Source organism: Tympanuchus pallidicinctus, unplaced genomic scaffold (genome assembly GCF_026119805.1).
Source record: "Tympanuchus pallidicinctus isolate F22 unplaced genomic scaffold, pur_lepc_1.0 scaffold32, whole genome shotgun sequence".
NCBI lineage: Eukaryota > Metazoa > Chordata > Aves > Galliformes > Phasianidae > Tympanuchus > Tympanuchus pallidicinctus.
In genome coordinates this window covers 2,257,278-2,275,071 of record NW_026294750.1, presented here as the reverse complement: position 1 = coordinate 2,275,071, position 17,794 = coordinate 2,257,278, and the positions used below count along the sequence as shown (strand labels likewise).

The 17,794-nt window shown below is 50.4% G+C and overlaps 3 protein-coding genes across 4 annotated transcripts; 1 reads left to right on the top strand and 2 right to left on the bottom strand.

The window, feature by feature from the left end:
- Positions 1-87: 87 nt before the first annotated feature.
- On the bottom strand, positions 88-1,414 carry CUNH1orf74 (chromosome unknown C1orf74 homolog). The gene has a single exon (XM_052698133.1). It carries the CDS (start codon positions 1,190-1,192, stop codon positions 365-367), a length of 828 nt encoding a protein of 275 aa, XP_052554093.1. The 5' UTR covers positions 1,193-1,414; the 3' UTR covers positions 88-364.
- Positions 1,415-1,499: 85 nt separating this feature from the next.
- On the bottom strand, positions 1,500-8,353 carry IRF6 (interferon regulatory factor 6). Of its 2 annotated transcripts, XM_052698127.1 has the most exons (8): positions 8,253-8,353; positions 5,078-5,254; positions 4,252-4,456; positions 3,692-3,814; positions 3,440-3,610; positions 2,854-3,246; positions 2,369-2,487; positions 1,500-2,060 (listed from the first exon to the last, which is right to left on the bottom strand). In XM_052698127.1, the coding sequence occupies exons 2-8, from the start codon at positions 5,249-5,251 to the stop codon at positions 1,839-1,841; spliced, it is 1,407 nt and encodes a 468-aa protein (XP_052554087.1). In that variant the 5' UTR covers positions 5,252-5,254; positions 8,253-8,353; the 3' UTR covers positions 1,500-1,838. The 2 variants fall into 2 exon arrangements, with proteins under 2 accessions (XP_052554087.1, XP_052554088.1); XM_052698128.1 differs by lacking the exon at positions 8,253-8,353 and having other exon boundaries at positions 3,440-3,586.
- A 1,936-nt stretch (positions 8,354-10,289) lies between these two features.
- Positions 10,290-17,324, top strand: GUCA1B (guanylate cyclase activator 1B). The gene is made up of 4 exons (XM_052698429.1): positions 10,290-13,565; positions 14,373-14,522; positions 15,782-15,896; positions 16,457-17,324. Exons 1-4 carry the CDS (start codon positions 13,362-13,364, stop codon positions 16,582-16,584), a joined length of 597 nt encoding a protein of 198 aa, XP_052554389.1. The 5' UTR covers positions 10,290-13,361; the 3' UTR covers positions 16,585-17,324.
- Positions 17,325-17,794: the final 470 nt, after the last annotated feature.

Genomic DNA, 17,794 nt, shown 5'->3' with positions numbered 1-17,794 from the left:
TTGCTCTAAGCATGGGCTCAGACACGAGGTGTGACACCACATCACACACACAATAAAGAGCCTACAACAAACTTCACAAACTAAGAATACTGCTGTGTTAGCATTTTTTATTAATCCTCAGTTGTTCACAGCAAATAAATACACACAATAACACACTCCACAGTCAGGATCCAGGCTGTGGAGCTGCTCTGTTTGTTCATCCACATACTTGGGACACGCATGGACTTGATCCACACCTGGCCTGGTCAGGCCCAAACCCATCTGGTTCTTGCTCGGGGCCTCCTAGAATTGCCTCAGTGGGTTCCCCACCTCACTCCCTGAGGCACGTGAGGAACAGGATGAAAAGCCAGTGTTTGTCCATCTGTCACAAGGCAACTGCTGGCAGCAACACCACCTCGCTGGAAATGCAGAGATCAATGAAGTCGCTCTGTGCACAGAAGTCATCCCTCAGCTCTTTGCTCCAGGCGTCCAGCACCTCTTGCAGCTCCACGCAGAGGCTCTCAGGGATACTGAAGGAGCAGATCTGCACCTGGAGCCCTCCCTGTATCCTGGGGCAGGAGGCCCGGGCCGTGAACACCCTGAGTGGCGTCAGCGCCAGGCAGTTCTCCGCACCCTCCTCCACAGGGAAGGTGTAGGCTGCCGGGTAGCCCAGCAGCACCCCGAACACGGTGCAGAGATTCCAACCCGTGGCCACGACCTCACTGCAGGACACGGGGCTGTCTGCAGCCTCCTCCGCAGCCACGAGGTGGGCCAGGAGGGCCTCCACGTGTTCCCTGACGGCCGCAGCTTCAGCTGAGCCGCAGAGCGCAGGACCGGACCGCGCCGCCGCCACGTCAATGAAAGGCCCGGGGCGGGCACGGAGCGCGGCCTCCAGCTGTCGCCGAGCGCGGCCCGGGTGCAGCAGCAGCACCTCGCCCGCCACGCCCAGCAGATGCAGGCGGCCCAGGCCCAGCCCGGCCTCCCGCAGCCGCTCCACGTAACGCCGCAGCTCGGCGGGCCCCGCCGCCCCGCAGTCGTACAGCAGCGCCGGCTTCAGCCCCGCCGCCACCGCCAGCACCTCTCCGGCCAGCTGCAGGGCGCGGGCCGCCGCCAGCCGCCGCCCGGCCCCGGCCCCCAGCGCCTGCCGAGCCGCCGCCACCAGCTGCGGGGCGGGCAGAACGGCCTGCGCATCGCCGCGGCCCTTGGGGCCCATGGCCGAGCCCCGGCCCAGAGTAGCGGCGCAACCGGCGCCCGCGGCTTCCGGCCCGGCCACAGCGCCACGCGACGCCGGGGCGGAACGGCCTATGGCGGCGGGGCAGGCCTCACTGAGGCGGTGCTGAACGCGAAAGAAGGCGGAGCGGCGCGATGCTGGAGCTCAGAGCTCCCCCTGCCTTTAGGCGTTATTCTAACGCACGCGCGGAAGGAGAAGTGAAATAGAAAGCACAGCGGTGGGAACGTGAGCTGGCCTGAGAGCTTGGAGCTGTCAGAGGCTGGTTAAACAGAAATAAAATAAGGCGAGATAACGTTAAGGCAATTTTAATAGAGTACAGATTAGTTTTTCCTCTCTCCCACTCAAATCTTTATATACAGGATGTCAGTATTTGGTTTAAAAAATATTACAGAATTACAAATCTGATTTATACATAGTGGTGGGTTAAGCAAGCAGCTAAAAACAGTGGAGCTAGAAGCATTCCTTATTCCCTTTATTTATAACACTCTCCCAAGAAAAGTACCATGAGACTGTGGAAATTCAATCAGAAAACCAGATTTACAGATTTCTTTCAGGTTCAGGCAAGGCACTTATCAAAGTTTTCTTATATACACATGGGAGGGAACAGCACAGGAGGATCAAGTGCCTGTCACTGCGCAGGCAGCGGCTGTGCCATGTGCATGGTAGGGGCCTGCATCGGCCACCCCTCCTGGTGGGTCTGCAACAGGCGGTACAGCTGCTTCAGGTGAGCCACAATGTTGTCCTTGATGTCAGGAGTAGAGATCTGGAGCCGCACGCTGCCGCTGTCAAAGGAGCGTGTGAAGTCACCGGAAAACATCTCGTATATCATCCGGGCCACAACAGGGATGACCTGTTGAAGAAATCCATCATTTCAGCCTAGTCGTCACACAGTACATTTCTGTTCCTCGGCAAGGACTCCTTGCCAGAGAAGGTTCCCTGCAGGATAGTTTCCACAGACACCTAAAGCACACTCGCAGCTCAATGCTATTTGGCAAAAGAGCATCTGCATATGCTGTGACAAAATCCAGCAGCCCTGTTGGGATTTCCCCCTGCCAGTGGTCACAGAAGAGAACAGTACTCTGGTTCCTGTGGGTATCAATCTAGAGCCAGTGCATTGCCCCAGCAGGGTTATCACACGTCCAAGGCCTTCATTCCTACCTGAACCACGATCAGCTTTCTCTCCCGAGGTTTTCCATCGGGCCACTCTTCCCCAAAACAGAAATAGATCTCAAATGGTGGCTGTTTCTCAATTTGTCCTTTCTGGTGGGCAATCAGCTCTAAGAAGAAAAGCAGAATGCTGCAGGTTTGTCCACTTTTTGGATAGGAATGCTTACCATGTCCCACCCACATTGTGCCAGGTCTCAACTATGCTCCGTTGCCAGAGCTTCTTCTTGCATATCCACAATTACAGCCTGTTTCTTGAATACACAAAAGCTTTCTTTAAAAGCAAACCCACCAACAGCTCAGAGCATTAAATAAGCCACTCCACAGTCCATCAAGGTTAGGGGAAGCAAGGACAATTACTCATGCTCCATGCATATGCAATCTAATTAGCACATTGAAACCAACCCCCAGGACAGACCGCCCTTTCCAATAACGTCACCAGGATCCAAAGTTATCTTCCAGAAGAAGAAGCTACCTACCACTTAGGAACGTTTCCAAACAGAAGAGTTTGACTTTCTTTTGCCTCTCAATCAAATTTGGTGTAGTGGCAGAAGGTGCACAGGGACCAGACCAGTACACCTTGCACTGGCAGAGCCGCACAGCGTAGATGGCGTGGCCACTGACCTCCAGGATCAGTCCCCTGTCCATAACATCCAGCAGCCGACTGGTGAAGATCTTTTGCTTTTCATTGGTGATTTGCTCTGTTCCTGGAAACCTTACTTGCTCCAAATTAATTGGCCCAAAGAGCTCTTCCTGGTCTGGCATAGGACCCAGCTCTCCGTAGAACAGTCTGCATCCCTGCGGGTTGCTCACAGTTGTTGTCTGCCCAGTCTCCTTTCCTCGATATTCGAACTTGATTTCTAGGTCTGTCACTGAGAGAAACTGTCAGTAGGACTTTTCCTGGACGTCTGCACATACATCAGCAGTAGAGACATATCACACAATACAAACTAGGCTTCCAGGGATGTTTTAGCTATACACAGATGCTAACAAGCAAAAAGGATTCAAAAATGGTTTTGACTTTTTAAGAACAATGACAGAAGCACTACAAACCCATGAACGTACTTGGAAGAGAGCTGATCCAGAGCTCCGGGCTGCTGAAGAAGTCATGCTGCAAAGCAGTCGGGGGCATCTCCATATCCAGAGGTTCATTCTTTGGCCACACAGCTTCAGGGCTGCAGTTCTCTGCGCTGGCTGGAGCCATCGGAGAATCTACAGAAGGGAATTGATTCTTTCCTAAGCCAAGTCTTAATTTCAAGCACGCACCAATATACAAGCAAATAACTTCACTATTACATTACAGCCTATGGTACCAACCATTGATATTAAGAAATGGAAATGTCTCTTGAATAGGGACATGCTGAGATGGATTCAATTCTTCCTCTTCATCCTCATCAAGATCATTTTCCTTCTCATCCCATGGAGCTGAGCCAGTGGAACCTGCAAACAAGCACAAAGTGGGCAGACAATGGGTATGAAACACTGCAGGGCATTTCTTGGGGAAAAAAAAAAATAATGTAGTTTTCACATTGGCTTTGCACAATATCAAAAGTTTATTTCTGATAATAAGTTAAACAAAGAAAATCTCATCTGTACAACATTTTCAGCTTAATACCTGCTTTTACAAAGCTGAGGGTACAGAAACTATCGATAACATTGGATTTTCTTCAGCACAAAGCACGCTACTGTGTGAAGATGTATTAATTTTAGTACAGGCATACTATGGCTCAAAGTCCTCTTCAGGTGCAGCTGGGCTTACAGCAGCTGCCAGGCACTGCACACAAAGGCAGCTCGGGAGTTAATGCCACGCAGGGAAAGGTGCACGCATTGGACAAACGCCTGCTCAGTAAGCAGCTCTGTACCAACAAGGCCCTCACCTGGATTAATGATTGATCCCTGGGACTGCGGGATATCGCACACTTCATAGATTTTCACAGGATTCATGGGCACCTCCTTGGTGCCATCATACATCAAGTTGAACTCCCGGCTTTTGTTAAGAGCACATCGGAGCTGGGCTTTCCATTTTGCAGGGTCTGGCTCGTCGACTCCTTCCTGGTATTTTCCTGTTTCCACAGCCCATGCCTGGGGACAAAGTACAGCACGGTGCTCAGTCCAGCCCTCACAACAGAGCTAATTTTATCAGAAATAAAGCTCAGAAACAAATTTAGTGTGAAAATGCTCTTCTGCAGAAGCCTTAACCACGGCTCTTCTGATAACGGCAGCAGACATTCCCTCCTTAATAGCTTTTCCCATTAAAAGGAGAAGATAATAAATGCATGAAGATGTATGCTCTGAATGTACAAGTTAAGTACCAACCACACAGGATTGTGCACTGAGTCTCTCTGGGTGCCTCAGCTGTGATACCAGAAACCATTTCTGGTTTCTGCTGTCTGGAAGCATCTCCTGTGCAGGGGATGGATTTGGTTACAGCGGCGTGGAGCAGCCCCAGCATCAGAGCATCAGTCATCCATTGACCAGGCAACCATACATCACCAGGCCTGTCGTGGTCTGAAAGGGTTAAAGAACTGTACACCTCTCCAGCGCAGTGCCAAGCTTGGCACAGAGCACCAAGGTGCACAGAGTGGCATTTCAAAGAGCCAAGAAATAGAACAAAACGCACCTGGAATCTGTTACTGAAACGCCTATGGAGCTGTGGGGACAACAATTCGGCCCTTTGTGTAACCAAGCTTCTCCCTCCCTCACCTTGAAGATGGTGTTCTCCTCCTCGTGCTGCGGGCTGTGCCGGGTCGCGTGCTTCCAGGGGATCTGGAACCTCTTGGCTTCTCGGTTCAGCCAGATGAGGCCGGGGTACATCCCACTGTCCACCTGGGCCACCAGCCACGGCTTCAGGCGCACCCTGCGCGGGTGTAGCGCCATTGTCTAAGACAGACAGAGGTGAGAGCAGACCAACTGCAGCAGGTTAGTTTGATTTCTCTTGTTTACAAAGTGGACTTCACGAAAAAGCACCCTGTGGGATGCTACTGCTATCAGTTGTTGTTAGTGCACACTGAAATCACTGACTCAGACTTAGCTAGCGACTGTTCTACAGGAGGAGCTACAAACGGGTCACTAAGCACAGACTGTAAGTATTTCTAGAACAACAACTTGGTAAATATTCCATTAAGTAGAGATGTACGTTATTTGTGTTAATTGGGAAGGCTGAGCCCCAGCCAAGCCCGAGCTGGAAATGCTGCACAGGAGATAAAGCCACCAGCAAGCCACAGCAAGAACTGACATTGGAATTCCAGAAGCCTCCACGTACCCCTCACTGAATGGGACTCTCACTTAGTTTTCCTTCAGTCCTGTCGATCTCACCTTAGAGAGACAAAGCTAAGGGGCCAAATCTGAAGTTTCTGCCCCAACTGAGGTATAGGAAGAATCATTAGCAAGGACAGGACTGCTTTATAAGAGATGGGCTTTCCTCCAGAAGTCATTTCACGTCTGTCCTCAAGTTCCTCAGTGCAGCAGAATCATCTGCAAACATCACTGCAAGGTGCTGACCTGTAGTAACTGCAGTGTTTATCCAGGAGGACACGAACTGCAAGTCCACGCTCATGCTAGAAATCAAGTCATGCTGCCTTAACGGTTTGTTAAGAAAACAAAACTGCAGTTAAACTACAAATCGGATGCCTTAAGTAGTATCTTGTTGCTGCTACATTCGTAACCAGCAATATTCTTCTTCATCAGAACAGACAAAGCCAAAGAGAGTTAACAACTGCCCCCTCTGCAAGAAAAAGCAGCATTTAGCATCTTTTGGGAGGAGGGATTCATGCTACACGTGTTAGAAGGCACATCTCACACATTCATTCTGAGAATTGTATAACAATGAGGAAAAAATGGCAATTTTCCCATTAATAAAGCAAATACAAATCCTTCACCATGAGCCCCAGACACTGCTACTGGAGTTGCAAAATGAGTCTAGCAGCAGAGATAGAGGAGATGATAAAGCCTATCCAAGAACTAGCTCAGGAACACGTTTTATTTGTTCAAATACCTGCAAGCGTTCACACAAAATTAATCTGAACGCAGCTTATTTTATCTGTTAAGCAAAGAAATTGTCCTGATTTCACTGCAAATCCTGTTTAAATAGTACTCGGAAAACGTGCTTAGCCAAGGACCCAGGCATATTAGCAGATATATCTCCAGGTGCTGCAAAAGATCAGAAAGGAATCCTCAACATTATTTTTATGCTTCTGAAAGCTGCTCTATCAGTTATCCGTACACAAAATCCCATCAGAATTAAACACTGCACAAAGTGTTTGCAAAATCACAAAGCCCAGGTTAATTCTGGGCTTAGAATTGAGACAAAAACAACAAAAGTCAGGTCTTGATCTCACATGCAAAGGGAAAATCAGTGATTTCTCCTTGGAACAAGGAAATCCTAACCGAAGCTTGTTTCTGCAACTTCTCATGCATTTAACTTTACTGCAAGCAGCCCCTCTGCCTCTATTAACACACACATCTGCAAAGCCAAGATGGAATAGAAACCCATACGCACCACAGAGAAAAATTCATGCCTGCCTTTCATAGAAAACGAATTCAGTCACGTGCACAGAGCATTGGCACCCCATTAGGATCAAACTGTCCCCTGGGTGACAGCCAGCCCCTGTCAATACCAGACGTTACAATGCTTTATGACCTTTTATCACCAATGACTTGTTGACACACTACGAGAGCAAACCAACTTGAATCCACTGCAGCAGACAGTGACTCAGCCCCTCACAGCCTTCAACTTCCAGCCCAAGAATCCGCGACCACCGGGCGCTGCGAGGGCAAAATGTTACCCAGCAAGAGCTCACGGGGGGCTGGAAAACAAACAAGCACCTCACAGCCCAGCAGCGAAAGTCAGAGCCAGCCACAGTCGATTTCGGTGACCCTCAGCACAGCTGTCAGCCAACGTAACAGCACGCAGCACCACGCTGCATAGGGGCTGCTCTGGGTCAGGGTGAATAGCCCGTGTGCCCCGAGCTGAAGGATGCTCCGTGCCCCTCCTGCCTCCCTCATGCACGCCTCTCCCCATAGCGTTGCAGCCCACGGGTTTTCCCAGCTGCAGCGCTTTCAGGCTCTGCCAGCACCGCCAACACTCAGCACCTTCCCAACCAGCTCACAGCCTCTAAGCAAGGAAGGGGCGTTCTCTGGGTGCAGCTTTGCAGTACCACGGGCTGCCACCTCGTTCCTCACTTGTTACCTTTGTTTGATGACATTCTCGTGCATCTGGTGGATTTTTTTTTTCCTTCCCAAAGGCAAGCAGCTCAACCCTCGTATCAGTATTCCCACCGACAAACACGCTGAACTTTCATCCAGTTAGCTGACACTCCACCACCCCCCCGCACAGGGAATCTACGGCTCCCACATCTCGCAGCTTTGTACATCACCGCTTCCCCAAAGCCCCACAGCCCCTCGCTGCGGCCATTAACCCTTTCAGCACCATTAATCCTCGCGATTCCCACGACAGAGATGAAAGGAAGGGGCCTCCCAGGTGCCGGGTCTCATAGCTGTGCTATGGGAACAGCCGTCGCGGCACGGGGGGACGAGAGCCACCCCGTCCTGCCTTCGGGCTTCGCTTCTGCCGACTTCAAAGACATCGCTTAAGGCTAACGGCAGCACGACCCGTGCGAGCAGACAGAGAAGGCAATAAACGGACACGGGCCGGGCAGTCCCCTCCCCTTACAGCCCGGAACGGGCCGGGCAGGAACACCACGGGACGCCTCCCGGCGCCGCCTCGCACAGAGCCGAATCCTCTCCCCATCGGCCGCCTTCCAGCTCCGTCGCGGCCCCGCGCCCCGACCCGCTCCGCCGGAACCCCGCACCGAGCGAGTCCCGAGAGCGGCCCCGCACCGCCTGGCCCCGCCGCACAGTTGGATCCCGCGCCACTCACCGCTCCGCTCCGCCGGGGGTTGCCGCGCCGAGGCAGGGGCCGCTCCGCTCCGCGCCCCGGGGCTCTCCGCCGCCCCGCGGGGCCCGCGCGTGGGCGCAGCGGCGGGGCGGCGCCGGCGGAGGAGCGAAGGGGGGAGCGCGGCGGCGGCGGCGCGCACACGGCGGCGGCTCCGCCCTCACCTGCTCAGGTGCGCCGGGCGCAGCCGCGACGCCGCCCGCCCCGCCCCTCCCACGGCTCCGCTGCGCTGCGCCCCGTCGCCACGGGTGGGGGCAGCCCGACCTCTTTTTTTTTTCTTTCTTTCTGCTCTGAAGTGGAATTCTTAAAAACAAAATGAATTTCGTCCTTTTTTTTTTTTTTTTCCCATTCCTCCCCCCTTCCTCCCCCCCCACTCACTTCATAACCCGTTTGGCCCAGCGCATCCACCCATTACGTTTTAACCAAAACTTAAAGCCTCAAAAACTTAAAAGACCAACGCACAGCCGCTTTCTCACCAAGCCGTACCAACTTTCCTCCTCCCGCAGCCCCGGCCCTGCGCGCACCCTCCTCGCTGCCTGCGGCATCCCTCAGCATCCCGCCGGTCTCGCTTCTCGTTCGCCTTTCATTTCTTTTCCCTGTAGGTGGAGAGCCGTGACTCAGTGGTGAATCTTGGTTTCAGGAGATCGCATAATGCTTCCCCGTTCAGTTTCAATGAACTAGAACAAACAGTGGGGAATTTCCCTCCTCCTCCATCATGGAACACCGTGGACGGTGCTGAATCCTGACTTTGGGAAGACTAACCCACCCCCAGAGCTCAGTGCTACATCAAGATTTAGGAATTATATGTGCAGAATGCTGAAAATCTTCATACAAACAGAAAATGGAACTCTGTATTTTCCTTGGGAAGTGTGCCTTGCAAGATGCCAAGTGAAAGAGAAACCTTTCAGCCTTATTCGTCACTGAAGCGTGGCCATTGGAAGTGACATTGAGCAGGAGTTTGTCAGAACGGAGCAAAATGTCTGGCAATGAGAGACAAACATCTAAAGTTGATGTTTTCATTGTAGGACTGTGCTGTGCTGGTGAACTTCAGATTTGGCTGGTTGGTTTTCCCCAACTTTTTTGATATGGAAAGAGAGAGACAGCGGCTCCTTAATAACACCTCCATGTTATTAGTCCTGCCATGTGCAATCAGAATGGCGTGGATTGAGAAGGACCACAGTGTTCATCTCATTTCAACCCCTTGCTATGTGCAGGGTCATCAACCACCAGACCAGGCTGCCCAGAGCCACATCCAGCCTGGCCTTGAATGCCTCCAGGGATGGGGGCAATGCAATGGCCAGTGTGGTGAGCGGGCTGAGCTCCCAGAGTGTGAGAGACCTTTGATCTCCTCCTGAGAAACTCAGCACCAGCACAGGGCACATCCACCCCACATTCCTGTCACCTGCACTGCTGTCTGCTGGCAATGGGAAAAGTCAGAGTGGTTCCAATTGGTGGCCGGATGCTCAGAACACCTCAGAATGTTCCCTGGGCAGAGCTCTGCTCCTCCCATGCCTGCCCTGGGGATGCTGCAGACTGCCCATCCCAAGGAGTGCTCATGCTGATGTGCCTGAAATGATGGAGCAGTACAGAACGAGTGAAGCCCTCACTGCACCTCCAGCCTCACAGCAGCCGATCTCCTCACACAGCCAGGCCTGCCCTGCAGCCATGCCAGCCTCTGCTCAGCAGGGACAGGGAGGTGATCGTCCCCCTCTGCTCTGCTCTTGTGAGGATCATCTGCAGTGCTGTGTTCAGGTCTGGAGCCCCCAGCACAAGAAGGACAGAGAGCTGTTGGAGAGGGTCCAGAGGAGCCACAAAGATGATCAGGGGGCTGCAGCACCTCCCTACAAAGACAGGCTGAAGGAGCTGGGCTTGTTCAGCCTGGAGAAAAGAAGGCTGTGGGGTGACCTCATTGCAGCCTTTTGGTACCTAAAGGGAGCCTACAAACAGGAGGGGAATCAACTCTTGGAAAGGGGAGATAACAGCAGGACAAGGGGAAATGGTTTGAAGTTAAGAGACGGCAGATTGAGGTTGGATGTCAGAGGGAAGTTCTTTGCTATGAGAGCAGTGAGGTGGTGGAACAGCTGCCCAGAGAGGCTGTGATGCCCCGTCCATCCCTGGAGGTGTTCAAGGCCAGGTTGGATGGGGCCCTGGGCAGCCTGGGCTGCTATGAAATGTGGAGGTTGGTGGCCCTGTGTGCGGCAGGGGGTTGGAGCTTCGTGATCTTTGAGGTCCCTTCCAACCTTGGCCGTTCTGTGATTCTGTGAAGGGCGCTGCAGCTGCCAGGCACATAACAGAGCTGTGCAGGGCTTTTCCCTGAGTTCCTCCTGGGCACTGCTGCAGCATGTGGCAGCTTGTTGTGCTGGGGAGCTGACAGGAGCCGTCTCTTTTTCCACGCTGTCGGTGGGGAAACTCTGCAGTGTTTCAGTCGTATGGGCGATGCTGTGCGGATGTGTAATCAGATATTCCCCTTTGCAACTCATCACCGAAATTGCTCATTCTGATGTGACATTTCTTAGCAGGTATCACCCTATGAAGCATTGATCGGAACCCTTCAAGGAGCCGAATAGAACCTGGCTCTTTATTACAGTGACCTGCATCTGTTTTTTGAGGCGTACAGAGAAACTCCTTAGGTTGACAAACTGTCCTTCACAAAGTGATGCCCTGCTGGCCATGGAGCAGCAGTTGTGTCTGTAGTCTGCGGAGTGCATGCTTTGGGCTGCAAGAGTGTCTGCAGGGCAATGTTCATACCAGGACATTTGGTATTTCATTTCAATACCAAAATCACATCACTACTTGTATTAACCTGATTCCATGCCCTGATATGAGCAGCAGCACCAGGCAGACTTTGTAGCTCAGGTCTCTTTCAGTCCTCTGTTCCTGGCTAGAAAAGCTTGTAGTCATCGAAACAACGAGGAGCCATTTTCTGTCCTGGGAACAGATCACTAAGTTCCCATAAGGCAAAACACAATTATGCAATGAGGCAGCATACTGTCCCAGGCATGCACAGTCTTGTTATGCACTCTCAGTGCTCACATTCCAACATGCAGCCGCTCACAGAAGCACTGCACAAAATGGTGCAGAACCCTTCAATGCGCTGCAGAGCCACGCAGAATCCTCCAGTGCAATGCAGGAGCATGCAGAGCCCCCCAGCTCATTTCCCAGCAGAAGCAGCTGTGCTTCTTGCAGGCTCTTTGACCCAGATAGGGCCGTGCCCTCACCAGGTATCAGGTGAAATGAATCAAGGAATGTCAATTGAGGAAAAGGCTTCATGCGGTAAATGGAATGGGGAATACAACAGATGAAACACCACAGTAACAGTCGGTTGGCAGAGGTGCTTTCCAGCAGCTCCGTCTGAATGGTGAGATCCTATAAGTTCAGGTGTCACACTGCGCCATTGCCAATGAGGTATCTCAGAGGGGTGAAACTTGTCCACAGCATTTGTAAAAGGAAGAATTAATCTTAGTAACCCCTTTGCATTCTAGGTGCAGAGAAGGACAAACAGGATTCCTCCAAATTAGCAAGCCCAAATAGTTGACTTTAATTGAAGAAGAGCTTTACCCTTCCCAACAATTCCCCAGGTCTTCCCCACCCATTGCTATTACTGCTGAGCAGCTTTTGTCCTCTTCGTGTTTAAGATCCTGAAGTGAATGCATCATTCACTGCCTGGGCATCCTCACACACTGAAAATTACTGACACCCACAGCTGTGCTCTACTTCTGCAGATCTGCACACACACAGGCATCTCCCCATGCACACGTTCTGCTATTGGCAGCTCATTGACAGCTGGAAGCAGATTAAGAGGAAGCCCCACTGCAGACACAAAATACTCCCACAGCAGCAAATTTTAGACTGACTGTTGACCTCTCTTTTTCCATGTTAGAAACTCTTCTTCCCAAGCCAATCTGCTTCCAAAAAAGAACAGCTTAAATCCTGGTGGTCTTTAATATTACTGTAATGGGGAGTCTACTGTTTCCTATTAACACTACTCCAATCCTCTTAAAAGGAGAATCCTATCTAGCTATCAGCCTGGCTCAGGCACATTTTTAGCTACAGGTCATTTCTTTCCAGCTGACACAGATAAGTGGTCGGTTTCAAAACACCTGGGATGATGAAGATCAGGGTGGGAAGCCCCAGCAGGAATAGGGAACAGTGGTGGGAAGGGGGCTTTTGGCAGCATTTGGCTGTGACCAGCCCCATACCAGGCTTCTACAGAGCAAGAGGAGGCCAGTATTATAGCTAGACATGGCAAGCAGAAGTACTTCAACTGCAAAACGCACAGAAGAGGAATAAAGAGGCCTCAGGTTTTAAAAACACACATTTCTATATAGAAAGGAAGTAAAAGACGTGTTGCTGTTCATTGAAAATGTCCATCATGTAGAGCAATAGGAACACTTGCCTCCACGTATTCAATTCTTTAGCACTTTGTGTAGAGTTACGCTTGTAGTAGGTATTCAATTAATTTTATAAGTCAGTGGTGCCATTAACATTAGCAGCTTCCCTCATGTGAGTGGAGTTGTATGTATTTTATCAGGCTTTGCTCTTAATGTTTCTCATTCACTTGCCTTACTTCACTGAAAAGTTGGAGCACTCCCTGCAAACAGGTGGTATGTGCTTCCATTAGAAAAAAACTAATGAGGGAGCTTATTATCCTTCTTTTTAATGAAAAACATAATGAAGTGAACACAGCTTGTGGGCAATGTGCAAAAGGAAGCTCAGTTCCCAAAGGTGTTGATGTGCAGGAGGACCCTGAGCCTCTGCAGTCTGGTTCTAAATAGGGCACAGCCCAGAACATCTGAAGGTCTCTGTGGCTCATGGGTGGGAATCTCCTAATGATCTTAGTTATTTTTATACGTGTCTGCTGCCACATGCTGCTCTGCCCCAGTGCAGAGAACAGCTCTGTGAGCACCCAGTGAGCACACGGGGAGCTGGGCACAGCCTGGGGAAGGAGAAATTAAAGGCAGCAGCAACACAAAGTCACGATATTCACATCAAATAGAGGCGCGGAACAGCCAGGAAAAGAAAAAGCAACTGAAGGCGTTATAAAGGAGCGCGCAAGCAAAGGAATTTGGATTTTCTCTTCTCTTACGGAGCAAAATGGGACAGCAGTTTACCAACGCTGAAGGGGAACAGACAGAGATTGATGTTGCTGAGCTGCAGGAGTGGTATAAGAAATTTGTGGTTGAATGTCCCAGCGGAACCCTCTTCATGCATGAATTCAAGAGGTTCTTCGGCGTCCAGGATAACCACGAAGCAGCAGAGTACATCGAAAACATGTTCAGAGCTTTTGATAAGAATGGGGTAAGCAGCAAGGAGTTCTTATGCTGGTTTGTCAGTGATCGGCACCTTTCCTTTCCTCCTGGTCTTCTGGTGCAGCTCCCACCCATGTCATGGTGCTCTATTGGGACAGAAGGGGGGCATGCAAGGTACTGCAGTGTTCTGCATGGGCTGGGATGGCCTCGCAAATCTGCATACTGACTAAAGGCAGAAGACCCTGATTGGAGTGTTTGTAGATGGATTGAAAGGTTTAAGTTGTAGGCAGTCGTATTTGTGACAATATTACTGAAAGGACATCCAATTATCAAAGGCTGAGTGGGAAAAAATCTGTTATGCCAGGGGGGTGACAGTGATTTGATATGCAGTAGAAGAAGCTTGTGTACATCTATGCAGGTGGCATGTAACAAAACATTGATTGCAGTTGCTCAGAAGCAAAGGGACGTCGTCCAATTCAGACCTCCTGGTATGGATTCCCTTTGCTGTAGGGAAAATGAGGCACCCTTTCCTGGGGTGCTTTCCCCAGGGCTCCTGGGCAAGCAGGCTTGCTGGTTTAGTTGCAGTTTATACATTCTCGTATGTTAGTGCAAAAGATAGCTTAATGCCCTCCTGTAATATTCATGGAAGTGAAATATGCTTGCCTTTCTCATCTTGAAATAGGTAAGGGATGCTTGACAATCTTATTTTTCTGAAGCTCTTGACTGTATTCAAAGCAGCACAGATACTCTCAGCCCATGCAGTATCGTCTGGCAGTTTGGCACTGAGGTTTTGTAAGTGGTTTTCTATCAGTCATGGCCAGTTAAGCATCAGTGAGACTCTCCTCTTTTCCTTCAGGATAACACCATTGATTTTCTGGAATACGTGGCTGCCTTGAATCTTGTTTTACGGGGAAAACTGGAGCACAAGCTGAGGTGGACGTTCAAAGTGTATGACAAGGATGGGAATGGCTGCATAGACAAACCTGAGCTGCTAGAAATTGTTGAGGTAAGTCGGCATTGCCTCATCCCTCATTTCAGCAATCACAGTTCTTTGGCAACGTTGTGATGCACTCAGTTTTTGTGATAACTGAGGTTTCAAGGCAGCCGTGGGCAGCAAGGCGACAGTGCCTGACCCTGGTGAAGGGTCAGAGGGTTGGTGGAGCCCAGCAATGAGAGCAGCAGTGCTGTGAGCTCTGGGTTTCTGCTCAGACCTTTCCGTCAGATGTTTTACATCAGAACCCGCTGTCCTGGCCAAGGGGAAAATGCTTCAGCCCTGCTCCTCCCAGCAGCCAGGCTTCCTGACTGCACAGCAGCTGAGAATATGCTGGGAGGCACAAACCAGCAGAGAAATCCCATTTGTAATTAGTCCTTTCTGGGTTTCTGTTCCGTGCTTAGTTTTAATTAGTGACTGTGAAGAAGTGCGAGGAGGCATGTGGGTTAGCAGGCAGATGCAGGTAACTGGCCTTTAACTTCAGGTGAATCCCTCAGGCAGTGAAGCCACAGCTTCACCCTTTCATGGCCATATTGATGAGGTTCAACTGATGCTTGTATGATATTTTAGGATTTGGGGGTAAATGCAGTACCAAAAGAAATCAGCTGTGGAAATCAAGTCCTTTGGATGGCCAGCAGCTGGGAAATAGCAACCAGTGTCACCTGCAGGGCAGGTGGGGAGCATCTGGGAGCCAGACCTGGGCAGGTTCAATTATGGTTTTGAGGTCAGACTGGAATTGGCCAGAACTGTGTTAGGCCCTGGCTAATCCCCTCTATGGGAAGACATCAGACAAAACTCTTCAGCCTAATGAGCAGAGGTAATGATGAGCAGGTGGCTGTCATGTCAGGCGGAGGTGGAAAATGCCATTTTCTAATGGCAAAGTGAAGCAGGAGTTAGGGTACGTGATGCTGCAGGTTTGGGGCTTGCAGCTCAGGCAGGGGGGCTGGGAAGTGTAGTTGAGCCTGGCTTTGGCTCTGCTGAGGCCTTAGGAAAAAGTCACATTGAAAAACCAGTTTTTCCTATCTGAAACTCTTGCCTTTTCTTTGCAAGGGGGCTCTGAGGTCTTGACCAGGTTCTGTGAGGGAAGTAAAATGCTTCAAGGCGCAGATAAAGCAATCCCTAGTTGTGAGTGTAAGATCAGAGGTGGATCTTTCTCAAAAGAGGTTAAAGCTGCAGCCTTTCTAAAAGGCCTCTGCACTGCTGGTAAAACAATGAATTTCATCACTGCTCTTCATTTTCTAAGCCCTTTTTCTGACTTGTGATCTTCCTTTCAGTCCATCTACAAGCTGAAGAAAGTGTGTCGGTCAGAGGTGGAGGAGAGGACCCCACTGCTCACACCAGAGGAGGTTGTGGACAGGATATTTCAGCTGGTGGATGAGAATGGGGATGGTAAGGAACTGATGGCTCAGATTGCATTCATGCATAATGAAAAGTTATCTCTGCTGGGCAGGCTGGTTTTAATTATGTTTATCAAGAAATCGCTTAGAATGATCGCATTACTCAGACAAGTTGGGTTTGGTTCTGGTCTGTTCATGGTCAGAGCTGAGAGCAGCTTGGTGCAGCAGAAGGAAATCTCTTCTTATTTTAATGTAAAATATGACTGTTCTGTTTGCATGCTGCACCACCATTGTTCTCTAAGAGCCCACAGCAGCCACAGAGTGCATCCCAGCCTGTGAACTGCAGCCCAATGGTGCCTGCGGGGTGTGCTTGTGATCCTGGCTCAGCCTTGGGAGCTAAGGTGGCACTGCACGCTAGCCAAAGGGATGGGGAAGTGGGGTGGAATGAATGGATGGGGTTACAACCCCGTTATTGGCCTTTTTTAGCCAGCTGACCTGTAGAGTTTGTATGGGGAAAACACAGGAGGTGGTTTTCACTTCCTGTTGTCCTCCTCTTGTGTCTGATCTGTCCTGTTTTGTCTCCCCGTCCTGTCCTCCTCACCTCCCACACAGGGCAGCTGTCCCTAGATGAGTTCATCGATGGGGCCAGGAAGGACAAGTGGGTGATGAAGATGTTGCAAATGGATGTAAACCCCGGGGGATGGATCTCAGAGCAGAGGCGGAAAAGTGCTTTGTTTTGAGGGAGCCCAGTTTTGATATGGCTGAAGATGTGATGCAGACTGTGGCTGTGGCTCTCTTACTCCAGGGTGTAGTGGCTTTCCTTGTCAATACAATCTCAGCATCCAGATGAAAACTGCAGTGGCTGAAGAAGCTGTATCTCACTCTAAACCCATGTGCTGCGAGGACTTCTGGGACCCAGAGACTATTTTTGGCCGGTGAATAAGTCTGTGTGTGTACACAATGCCACTCTGGGTTTTGGTTACACCCCGAGGAACAAACTTTCCATGGTGAAGTGGAGCAGGATCTGAGCAGCATCTGGTCCAGGCAACAGAGCAGGGAAGTGAGAAGTCCTGGTGTGGCGGTGCCATCTCTGTTTGCATCGTCGATGTCTGCAGATAGCAGATGCTAACCCAAAAGCAGTAGGGGTGCTCTGATGACAGACTGCACCATCTGGAATACTGTTATGGTTCATAAAGCGTTTGCATGTTTAGTGGATTATGCTACCAATAACGTAAAGTGATTGAACACCATTGTATTGTAGATTATAAGGTTTATATTCAGCGTAAGCCAAAGCTGCACACAGCTGAGGAAAAGGCAGGGGGAGCAGTCACTGCGAGTGCCTCCCTCTGCAGAGCAGATTCTGCTCTTTGCACATGGGACAAGGGCTGCGGGAAGAGCAGGGTGAGCTCAGGGTGTCACTGCCATGAGGAGGTGACACTGCTTGGCTGGCAGGGTTGGAGAACAGGAGGGGACAGACAAATCCACTGTATTACTGAAGGGGTACAGTGGTTTTACATTGGACTTTCATTGAGCCACTCTGCAGAGAGAAAATTGGCACAGCTTGGAGGTTGAGCTTTGCTTGTTCTTACAGCTGACCCGTATACCTACATACCTCTATGAAAGAATTTGAGTTGGCCTCATTCATTGGTTCACTTCCCTTGGATTTATTTTTCAAAGTATTTTTTCCTTACAAGAAAATATTCACCTGCAAAATAACCTGAGCTTTCCTGTTTTACTTTTCCCATGGGATCACTGGGCCAAGCCCCATCCACGAAGATGCTGGCATTCTCTCTTTTGTTTTTGTGGGTTTTTTTGTGGCCTTTAATCATGACAGTAATACCTTTCACCAGGTGACCACTTTGCTGGTTTGCAGTTTAGTCCACTTAACCAATGTTTAAGTCCAGGAATAGGAGGAAGTGTTTAGGGTAGGGCACAGTCAGTGCTGGAGAC